An 11,369-nucleotide genomic window follows, 5' to 3' on the forward strand; every position below is an offset into this window, starting at 1 on the left:
GTTTGTTTTTTGGGAGAAGGCGGGGGGGGGGGTGATGTGGGGAAGGGGAGCAGTGCGGGAACGGCTCCGTCCCAGACTCTTCCAGCAGAAATCTGGCGCTGGTTTTACCAGGAGAAGGGACTGGGCCTCCAGCCAAGCGGTCGCATTTGGCATTTCCTTGAATTCCTCTGAGCCGAGGGACCTTTAGTTCATAAAACCACGCAGCTGGGGAGCCAGAGGTGCAAGCTGTGTCATCAGGAAAATAAATAAGACCCCTCTGGGGAAGCGGAATTTTTGAGAGAGGGGGGGAGGAAAAAAAAAAGCCGAGGGACCTTTAGTTCATAAAACCACGCAGCTGGGGAGCCAGAGGTGCAAGCTGTGTCATCAGGAAAATAAATAAGACCCCTCTGGGGAAGCGGAATTTTTGAGAGAGGGGGGGAGGAAAAAAAAATAAAAGGATGGTTTTGGAGGGAGAGGAGAAAAAGGGGTTTATTGTTCCTTCTTGTAGGAATAAATAAAGTAGGGCTGGGGAGCATCAGCACGGGGGCAAGGGCAGTGCAGGGGGATGGATGATGCTGGGAACATCAGAGCTGCTGGAAAACTGTTTTTTGTTTTTTCTTTCTTTATCTTTCTGCTCCAAAGAGCAGGAGCAGTGGCTGCGGGTGGGAGAGGAGATGGGGGCAGGAGGCCAGGAAGGGCTGGAGGCCGTGGGAAGATCTTGGTGGTACAGAGAGGACCAGCGGGGCAATCCTTGGTGCCTTTTTGGAGCCTGGCTTTGCTGAATGTTTCTGTGGTGGAAGGGTGGGGTGGCAGCCCTTGTGGGGGGCTAGATGCTTATCCCTGGGGACCCTTTGCAATCCCCCTGGGTACTGCCCACAGAAAACACCACGGCCAACGTGTCGAGCGAGGCGGAGCGCAAGGCGCAGCGTTACTACCAAGCCTGCATGAACGAGAGCAAGATTGAGGAGCTGCGTGCTGCCCCACTCATGGAGCTCATCCAAAAGGTTTGTCCCCTTCTGTGTGGAAAAGACATCTTCCATCTGCAAAATGGGGGGAAAAGCTCATTTCTGGGCAGTCCCAGAACCCTCCAGAACACAGTCCCACCCAATGCTTTGTGGGGAAGAGCATTGCTCAAGGCAGGTGAGAGACTGGGATTTATAGGCAGGTCTTGCTTCTCCTGGGCTTTTTAGCCTGGAGGAGAGAAAGCTTCAGGGAGACCTTAGAGCACCTTCTAGTGCCTGAAGGGGCTCCAGGAAAGCTGGGGAGGGACTTTTTAGTAGGACATCTAGTGAGAGGACAAGAGGAAATGGATTAAAGCTTAAAGAGATTTATATTAGACATTAGGAGTAAATTTTTCACTATGTGGGTGGTGAGACACTGGCCCAGGTTGCCCAGGGAAGTTGTGGCTGCCCCATCTCTGAAAGTGTTCAAGGACAGGTTGGATGGAGCTTGGAGCAACCTGGTCTGGTGGGAGGTGTCCCTGCCTGTGCAGGAGGGTTGTATCTAGATGATCTTTAAGGTCCCTTCCAAAGCAAACCATTCTATGATTTTTAGCCCCACTGCAAGATGTTTCCCCCCAGCATGGGTGCTGGGGGGATACTGAAGCAATTCCAGGTGGTTGTTTCTTACCCACAAGCTGGTTGTTGTCTCTCCCCAGCTGGGTGGCTGGAACATCACAGGTCCCTGGGCTGGTGACAACTTCAACATGACGCTGCGGGAGGTGACGGCGCATTATCGCACCTCGCCCTTCTTCTCCGTCTATGTCAGTGCTGACTCCAAGAACTCCAACAGCAACGTCATCCAGGTGGATCAGTCAGGGTTAGGCCTGCCATCACGGGATTACTACCTGAACAAGACAGAGAATGAGAAGGTGAGGTCATCGGGGGGATCAAAGGGCTGGAGCAGCTCTGCTCTGGAGACAGGCTGGGAGAGTTGGGGTGTTCAGCCTGGAGAAGAGAAGGCTCCAGGGAGACCTTAGAGCACCTTCCAGTGCCTGAAGAGGCTCCAGAAAAGCTGGGGAGGGACTTTTCACCAGAGAGGGTAGTGATGGGACAAGGGGTAATGGTTTTAAACTGAAAGGGGAGATTTAGGTTAGACATCAGGAAGAAATTTTTCACCATGGAAGGCACTGGAAGAGGTTGCCTAGGGAGGTCGTGGAAGCCCCCTCCCTGGAGGTGTTCAAGACCAGATTGGATGGGACTTGGAGCAACCTGGTCTAGTGGGAGGTGCCCCTGCTTATAGCAGGGAGGTTGGATGCTGATGATCTTTAATATCCCTTCCAACCTCAACCATTCTATGATTCTGTGATCTGCCTTTGCTGAGGAGGTGCTGTGGGTGGGTGACACTTGCTATGCTGATCCTCCCCCATCCCACCATGTAGGTGCTTGCTGGGTACCTGAACTACATGGTGCAGCTGGGGATGTTCCTGGGAGGCACTAGTGAGGAGTCAACACGGCAGCAGATGCAGCAGATCTTGGACTTTGAGACGGCGTTGGCAAACATCACCATCCCGCAAGAGAAGCACCGGGACGAAGAGGTCATCTACCATAAAATGACTGCTGGGGACCTAAAGGTAGGGATGGAGTTGGTGATCCTCCCTGCTCCAACATGGTTTGGGAAGTGGGAAGATGGGTGGAGGTGACGCAGCTCCTCTGAGGAAGCCCAATGCTGTCTAACACTGCCTGGGAAGCTCTTGTGCAATAGCTTGGCCCGTGTCCTCCTTAGGGAAATCCCACCCTGACCTGCTTCTCCCAGCCTCTGGACCACCCCTGGGGCCTGTGGCACTGACACCCTCCTGGCGCTGCTGCCTGCGGTCTGACTGCGGACGTCACCTCCCCGTGTCCCCAGAGGGGCCCTAATGGGTTGTGTCAACATTTTTGACACCCGCCCCACTTTCTTTTCCTTTGCGGGAGGAAATTGTTTACTCCACTCTGACCCTCAGAGGTTGCTGCTCTTATGGGAACCAGTCTCTGCAAAATCAGCTCCATCCCTTCAACTGGGGAAGCAGCTGCCACCCCCATCCGATGGTCTTTAGGTCTGTAGCAGCAGCATGGCTTTTGCAGGAGCTGGCACCAGCCGTGGACTGGATGCCCTTCCTCTCCACGGTCTTCTACCCCGTGGAGCTCAATGAGTCGGAGCCCGTCGTGGTCTACGCCAAGGAGTACCTGGAGCAAGTCTCTGACCTCATCCTGGCCACCGATAAGTGGTGAGAGCCCCCAGCCCATGCAAAGGGGTGCCCGGGGTGGGCAGGCATGTCCTGCTGCCCTCTCACCACCTCTCGCTGCAGTCTCCTCAACAACTACATGATCTGGAACCTGGTGCGGAAAACCAGCCCCTTCCTTGACCAGCGCTTCCAGGATGCTGAGGAGAAGTTCATGGAAGTGATGTACGGGACAAAGAAGGTGAGGGGGGAGCCCCCAGCACCCCCAAGTCACCACTAAAATGGCAACAGGTTTTTAAGTGCCTGAAAAATAAGCTATGTGGGGCAGGGTTTGAGGGTGGATGCAGACCCCATGTCCTGGCAGGGAAAGGAGGTGGGTGTTGGGGGGACTTTGGCTGTGCCACTGCTGATGACCACCTCTTGTCCCATGCAGACCTGCCTCCCACGCTGGAAGTTTTGCATCAGCGACACGGACAACAACCTGGGCTTTGCCCTGGGGGCCATGTTTGTCAAGGCCACCTTTGCCGAGGACAGCAAGCAGGTGGTAGGTCCCCAGTGACACCATGTCTGAGCCACCACCATGGTGGGTGGTTGGGGCATCCAGTATTTCTCTGCTCACATCTTTTTCACTGGGCATCTCCCTTGAAGGGGTTTTCCACTGGTCTGTTCATGATCCCTGTGTCCCAGCCTCTTCCGTCTACGGTGTGATGGCTCCTTGACCCGTTTGAGGTGGGAAGCCAGCTTCTCTGATGTTGTGCTGCCTGGTTTTGTCTAGGCAGAGGAGATGATTGCAGAGATTAAAACAGCCTTCAAGGAAAGTCTGGAGACCTTGCAGTGGATGGATGAAGAGACAAGGAAATCAGCCAAAGAGAAGGTGAGGAGCTGGCAGCAGTGTCAGGGAGGAGAGGGTGATGGTGGAGTGTGGTGGAGCCAGACAAGCTTGTCCTTCCCCCCCAGGCAGATGCCATCTACAACATGATTGGCTACCCGAAGTTCATCATGGACCCCAAGGAGCTGGATAAAGTCTTTAATGACGTGAGTTGGTCAGATATGTCCCCTGGGTCTCCTATTCCTCCCTCCACTACCATGTGCAGGACATGACCATGGCCTCAGGGCAGCCTTGAACGCCAGGTTTCCTCCAGGAGGGTCTTACTGATGTCCTTGGCCCTTCTCTGGGGACCTCCCAGAGAGCTAGGGGTCAGTCCTGGGGCGGCTGAGGCTCTTGGGACCCCTACTTGGGAAGAGGAGGAGCCGTTTTCCGTAAGGATGATTCATTGCCCTACTGAGACTCCACAGACGGAGAGGATAAGAAATAAGAGTGGCCATAACCCAGCTGGCTCTGGACACACAAACATGACCATGGAGGGAGGAGTGAGGCGGTCACAGCCTGCCACTCACGCCTTGCTCTTCTGCAGTACGAGGCTGTATCTGATCTCTACTTCGAGAATGTCATGCAGTTCTACAACTTCTCGGCCAGGGTGACCGCCGACCAGCTCCGGAAACCACCAAACCGGGACCAGTAAGTCCTCTATTCCACTTCCCACTCAACGGAATACCACAATACCTGGAATACTGGGATTTGGTGTCCACCAGATCATGCTGGTTTTGGGGAGCTGAATTTGGGCTGACAGCTTTGCACTGTGATGGTACTAGTTGGCTGTGTCCTTGTCCCTTCAGGTGGAGCATGACTCCTCCGACAGTCAATGCCTACTACTCTCCCACCAAGAATGAGATTGTCTTCCCTGCTGGCATCCTCCAGGCTCCTTTTTACACCCGTGCATCTCCCAAGTAAGAGCCTAGGGAAAACAGGGAGGGCAGGATTCCCAGATTTCTTCCCATCCTCAAATTTGAGGCTACATTTCATGGCTGCAGGGAGCAGTGCCTGCTTTCTACATCCCAGCATTGCCCTCCTGCAGGTCACTGAATTTTGGTGGGATCGGCGTGGTGGTGGGCCATGAGTTGACACATGCCTTTGATGACCAAGGTATGGCCAGGGCCAGCTGGGTGGGCTGCTGGAGGGGCAGCCAGTGGGGAGACAAAGGGGACCTGCTGTGTTTTTGGCAGGCCGGGAATATGACAAGGATGGCAACCTGCGTCCCTGGTGGAAGAACTCCTCGGTGGAAGCCTTCAAGAAGCAGACAGAATGCATGGTGGAGCAGTATGGCAACTACACCGTCAATGGTGAGGCCGTTAATGGCAAGCACACCCTTGGGGAGAACATTGCCGACAACGGGGGCCTCAAGGCTGCCTATCGGGTAGGACAACAAGGCTGGGGAGATGTGGCAGGTGGCACAGTGTGGTGGGATTGGTGTTGTCCCCTGAGCCTGCTGTGCTCCCTGGTCTCTAGGCATATCAAAACTGGCTGAAAAAGAATGGGGATGAGGAAACCCTGCCAACCCTCGGCCTCACCAACCACCAGCTCTTCTTTGTTGGCTTTGCCCAGGTAGGTCACGTGGTGGTGGGCAGAGAGGATGGACACTCAGGTTTTTGGGGGTTGTGGGTGTGCCCAGGTGGTGTTGGGAGGGTGTGATAGCAAGACTGATGCCTCCAGAGGTGCTGTGTGGTGGATGGAGAACCAGATTGGGGTGATGCTGGTTAAAAAGTGAGGCAAAGCTGGAGCTCAAGCTGTGTTGGTGCCCATCACTTAAGCAAGGGAGGTTCAGTTCAGCACTGAAGGGGCCCTGTGGTTGCAGACACTGGCCCTCAGGTCTCCCCTTCGCAGGTGTGGTGCTCGGTTCGCACACCAGAGAGCTCGCACGAGGGGCTGATCACCGACCCCCATAGCCCCTCGCGATTCCGCGTCATCGGCACCGTCTCCAACTCCTGGGATTTCGCGGAGCATTTCAGCTGCCCCCTTGGCTCCCCCATGAATCCCCCCAAGAAGTGCGAAGTCTGGTGATGGGCACTCAAGGGAACCAGCTGCCGGTTGCTTCATCCTCTGCCTCATCCTCTGCCGACAGCTGAACTTCCTCTGTCCTTTTGAGAGGCTCAAACCACTTCTCCATGAAATGAACTGCCCAGGTCTCAGCCGGAGCGGCGCTCCCACGTCCCCCGGTATCATCTGAGGTTCGATCCACTGTGAAAACTCCTCATCCCTTCGTTCGTTTGCAAAACTACTTCAGTTTGGGAGAGGGGGAGGAGTCTTTTCGTTCCCACGACTGGGGCACGTGTGTCCGTGGGCACTATCCTGTATTTACATACGCAGAGCTCCAGCCTGACCCAGCGCTCCGCTCAAATGCCTCTTTTTTTGGAGGCGATAAAGGGAATGTCGTGACGCCGGCAGGTTTGGCTGCATATCCTAAATACACCTGACGTACCTTCCTCTCTCCAAAGATGTGCATGTGAGGAGGGAAAAGATTTTGAGATATATATTTTTAGGGGGGAAATGTATCTATTTTTTTTTCATGCGTTGTGGAATACACTGGAAAATTTCAGGGAAAATTAATTCAAAAGTTTTGTTTTTTTTTAGTAGAAGATTAGTATATTTATTAATTTTTTTCTTTTTACTCAGTGTAGGTGCAGCACCCTTTGAGGGCAGTCCCTCCGTTGGGAAAAGCTGAATGGCATTGTGGATGCAGATAGTTGGCTCTGGACCCCAGGTTTCTCCTGAAGGGACTGTCCTCAGAGGATGCTGATGGGGAAATTTGGGACAGTGGGCTTGGAGACAGGGCTGGAGGATGCTGTGGGTGGCAGAAAGGTTCTGCTGGGATGCTTCAGCTCCTGGGATTAGCTTTAATTTCAGAGTGCAAAGGGAAAAGTTGCTGTGCCAAAGATGTAAGCAGGGTAGGGATGGTGTGGGTGAAGCCCCTGGTTCTCCCTCCTGTCCCCTCTGAAGCCAGATCGGCCACGATTTCCCAGCCCAAAAAGCTTCCCTGGACAAGTGCAGGTGGTTCCTGCTGCTTCGCTCACTGCCATGCCCGGCTTCTATGCCTGGGAAACTGCAAACCCCAAAATTCACCCTGAGCCCCAAACCTCTGTCCCTCTGCAGCCAGTTTGGCACCAGTGTGAGATCTGGCTGGGATAGGGCCAAGGGGCTTCCTTAAAGGTGTGTTTTTTAATACTCTTTTAGCAGTTCTGAGAGGAAACCACTGCTGGTAGTTCAGGTGCTGCGTGTTGTCTCATGGAGCACCTTCATGCTCTGGACAGAAAGCAAAGATGTAGAGGAATTTTTAATATTTATATGTAAAAGGAAAGCTGGGGGGAGGGATCTTTTGTAACTATTTTTTCACCCTCTGTGTGGGGCTTATCGTAATTGAGATAATAAATACTTTTTACTGGGTCTGGAGCTGCTCGTGACTTATTTTTCTAACAGCAGGAGAGTCTTGCATCCCTTTATCTGCATTTTTCTCCATGTCCACACTGGTAAGAACTTCCTGCACTGACAAAATGGAGCCAAGGAGGCTTTTTCCAGTCTGTGCTTGGTATCTGTCACCTCTCAGAGCCTAAAGCCAGGCTTTCAGGCCCAAAAAACCTCACTCTCACTAGGAGTGGTTGTTTGCTTTCCACCTCTATGGTGTGGCCCCACACATCTCCCCAGCAGGGAGATCTTTCCTGGATGCTTTTCCTTCCTCTGGGTGAGTTCTTGGCCAGTCAGGCTGTGCTTGGATCCAGCAGGATGGGCCCTGCACAGGTTGATCTCCAGACAGCCCTTATTTATAGCTCTGTGATGCTGGCTGGATGCTGCTAGCTCCATAACAGAGGCCAATGTTTGCTCCCAAACAGATGCTCTGTGGCTTCCTCAGGCTTGCCCAAAAAATACAAAGCAGGACCTGGACTTGCAGACTCCTCACTGAGCCTCAACCCAGCACCTGGGAGGGCTGAGGGCCATAAAGCAAGCAAGGTGCTGGGTGCTCATTTGCTATTTAGCTCTGGCTTTTTTCTGGAGTCTGCATTTGGGCTGCAGCCCCCATGTTTTACTCCATTGGGAGTGAGTTTTTTGGAAAGACACAGTATGTTCACTGCTGGGATGGGCAGGACTGAGTCAGCGGTGTGCTGGGAAGCTGGGTGTTGCATAAATAAGATGGTAAAATTTCCCTCTTGTTGTTCTTACTGTGTTTTCTCTCCCAGATTGAATCGAAACGAGCTCGCTTTCTGCTTTTGTGACTCAAAGGCCCTGGGTTTCCTGCAGGGCTGGGAGACCTGCTGTGGGGTTGTTTTTCCCCAAGATCTGGCTGGAAATGGTGGTACGAACCCGCAGAGGGCGGTGGAACCGAGAAAATCACTGCCTGAGCTCTCTGCTCCTGCCTGGCAGGAGTTTCCCACCCCATCAGCCTGGTGTCTTGGCCTGGGTCTGGCCCTGCACATGTTAAATGCAGGAAAACACCTTCTTTCCTGGAAAAGAAGGAGCAGTGTGGGTGGGATGTGAAGAGGAACTGAGCAGGGAGAGTAAGTCTGGGCTTGAATGGGTATTTTCTCAGCTGGAAAGCAGCATGGGGAGGTAGGATGCTGTTAGAGGTGGTTTAACCATCCAAGAGGGAAATATTTTGGCTCTCTGGGGTTTACTTGTAGTGAAGGACCTGGCAGGTGGTGTCTCAGGACAGTTCCAGTGCAGGAGGGATTTCAAGGGTTGCATCGTGGCAGGAGACACCATGGGCAAGGCTCCCCGTGGATGTCTCCTGGTGCTGGATGTTTCATGGCCTGGGAAGCTGCCTAGTGTAGGCAGAGCAGGCAGGAGGTGAATCATCCCCCTCAGGTGCCAGTGCCTGGTGTGGGCTTGTCTGATCCTGGGTGGTATTTGCTTTATTTTGCACTTGGGCATGGCCCAGAGGGCTGAGACGTTTGCTGAGGGCTGAGCCTGGGCAGGAGGAGGAATGGGGAAAGCTCCAAGCTGGGCTGGTCTGGTTTGTTTTTTTTCTTTTTCTGTATTTTTTTGCCTAGAGGGTGTTGGAAGAGGATAAATAGGGGGAAAAGAAGGAGCAGTCCAAAGAGGGAGGTGCTACTGGAAATGGTGGCTGTTCACAGGTTTGGTGGGGCTGAGCCAGCTTTCCAGGTGTGAGAGGCTGAACCCAACCATCTGAACTATTCTACTTCCTAGTTTTCCCCCTCCAAGCAAGATTTAGCCCATAATGCTGCATTGTGGCAGCACTGAGGTCACCTATTGGGACCATCAGGTTTTAGGGGGCAAAAGCTTCCTGAAACAATTCCTGCAGGAAAACAGCCCTTTTTCAGTGATATCCCAAGCCTTGACTCTCTTTTCTGAAGTTCACCCACAGCTCTGGTGCTCCTATTGCACTCTTTACCATGTGGTTATGAGCATCTCTGCTGTGTCAGGTATGTGAGAGACTGGTGGGACTGGAAAAAGGGTCAGCGATGCTCCAGAAGGAGAGCTCAGCACTGCAGACTTAGCTGTCCAGGGTGACACATCAGTTCCCAGGTACCAATTAAGCCAGCAGGAAAAATAGGAGGAAAAAGGAAATGGAGAGGAACTGGCAGCAGTAGGAAGGGCATGAATCCAGCTGGCACTTGAAACCTGCAGCTCCACAAGCCTGAGTGTTGGCCAGATCGTCCTATGTGGGGTAGTATGGAAGAAAGACCTGTCTGCTTTTTCCTCTTAGGAAAAATAATTTTAAAAAAAGGTTACAAGAAAAATGGCTGGGGGGAGACAGAAGCTCTGGAGGAGCTTTCAGGCAGAGCTAGGAGCCTGGCTCGTTAGCATGGCTAGCATGCTTTGGGAGCTTCAGCAGACAATGATGGTGAAATTGCCTTTTTTTTCCCCTTCCTAAATGTGCAAAAAGAAGCATTATATCTAAAGATACTGGAGCTGGGAGGCTCTTCCACAGCTGTGTTTTCATGCAGCTATTTGTAGAGCAGAGGGAGCCATAGATGTCAATTTGCTTTTGCTCTGGATTTCCTGCCACATGAAGGGCAGTGCCTGGGAGGGAGGTGATGGAACAGCACCTGGAACCGACCTCCTCCAGATCCCACAGCTTCACCTGCACCCTCCAAATGACTACAGCAAAGTCTTTATGAGCTGTGCAGGGGGATCTGTCTTCCCAGCAGGCTGCAGACAGGAGAGATGTGAGTGTAGCAGCTCTCCAGGATGTCTGGAGATCTATCAGTACTTGGGCAAACTCCTTGCCATGATAGAAGTTCCTCCTTTGTTCTCCCATTTTCAGGGAGTGGGGGACTGCTTGGCCTTTCTTTGCAGTCATTCTCATTTCTCTTCTCAGTCTTTAGTTTTTCTGGTGGGGAACTGGCAGTTAATCTGGTAGGTTGCAGAGGAAAACTGACTCAGAAAAAATACCTGGAGCTCCCTCTAAATATTGGTTCCTGGCTGCTGATGGAGACAATCCACATCTAGGACTTCTTTACAGGCTGGCAAGGCTTGGTTGGCCTTTTTTCTCTCCAATAATCTCACTGTTTTCCATTTCACCTCTTTTCCCACAAGCAGGTGAATGTGAGCTGACCCTATTGCAAGCTTTTCCCTTATTCCAGTGCAGAACAAAAAGCACAAATAGAAACTAAATAGCGTGCTAGTCATCTTCCCTCTGCCAGCAGTTCCACTACTGACTTCTGGCACTGTGCAGTGCTCTTGTTTGGTGTGGCTGCACCCTGTAAGGAAGTAAGAAACTATTCCAGCCTCAGAGGTATGAGTACTGGAGGCCACCATGGTGGCTTAAGAGTTGTGGCAGCTGTCAGGAGCTTGTGTTGGGAGGCCATACCTTGGAGGACAGCAAGCCTTGGGGTTTGCTGCAGCCCTGTTTGTCTACAGGGGCAGGTATTATACCCTAAGCCTGGCCTGGTAATTCAGAGTGATTCAAAATGAAAAAGGTATCCAAGACTTCTATTTTTCAGCCACTGGGTGCTGTGCTGAGTTTTGCTCTAGTGAACGTCACTGAGTCCAGATTCTCCCTCTTCAGTTTGTATTTTAAAACTCAAAGTCACTCCTCTGCTTTCATACGGGGTTGTTGTGCAGATGTGGGTGTAACCTGTGGGGTAGGTTTTCTTTAGTGCACAAAACCCTCATCTTTCTTCTGTCAGCTTCCAGCTGCAGCACTAGTTACTCACCAAGTGTCCAAATATACCACTGAGAACTGTTTATGTTACTAAAATAAGCTATTAACTTCTAAGAGTTCTAAACAATCACAAAGTATTATCTTCCTCCCAAACTCACAGCTGCCCCAAAGATGCAGCAGATGGGATGCAAATAAACTACGGAAAACTTTCCTAAAGCAGCTCAGGTACCTCAGGCTGGGTGAAATGGGGCAGAAATCCCAGCCAGTGCTCCCTG

General features: G+C 52.2%; 1 protein-coding gene across 2 annotated transcripts in view; it reads left to right on the top strand.

Annotated features, from left to right (window-relative positions):
- The window catches only part of ECE1 (endothelin converting enzyme 1), a 12,900-nt gene extending 6,862 nt beyond the window's left edge, over positions 1-6,038 (top strand). For both annotated transcript variants that reach the window (XM_009995740.1, XM_009995739.1), the window contains exons 4-17: positions 859-983; positions 1,637-1,849; positions 2,360-2,551; positions 3,042-3,184; positions 3,266-3,380; positions 3,573-3,683; positions 3,915-4,013; positions 4,097-4,174; positions 4,555-4,658; positions 4,817-4,927; positions 5,056-5,123; positions 5,204-5,394; positions 5,487-5,582; positions 5,862-6,038. In XM_009995740.1, coding sequence (XP_009994042.1) covers positions 859-983; positions 1,637-1,849; positions 2,360-2,551; positions 3,042-3,184; positions 3,266-3,380; positions 3,573-3,683; positions 3,915-4,013; positions 4,097-4,174; positions 4,555-4,658; positions 4,817-4,927; positions 5,056-5,123; positions 5,204-5,394; positions 5,487-5,582; positions 5,862-6,038 — 1,823 coding nt within the window. The remainder of the gene's footprint in view (positions 1-858; positions 984-1,636; positions 1,850-2,359; positions 2,552-3,041; positions 3,185-3,265; positions 3,381-3,572; positions 3,684-3,914; positions 4,014-4,096; positions 4,175-4,554; positions 4,659-4,816; positions 4,928-5,055; positions 5,124-5,203; positions 5,395-5,486; positions 5,583-5,861) is intronic.
- The last annotated feature ends 5,331 nt before the right edge of the window (positions 6,039-11,369 follow it).

The sequence above is a fragment of the Chaetura pelagica genome, unplaced genomic scaffold (assembly GCF_000747805.2).
Source record: "Chaetura pelagica isolate M959 unplaced genomic scaffold, ChaPel_1.0 scaffold234, whole genome shotgun sequence".
NCBI classification, from domain to species: Eukaryota; Metazoa; Chordata; class Aves; order Apodiformes; family Apodidae; genus Chaetura; species Chaetura pelagica.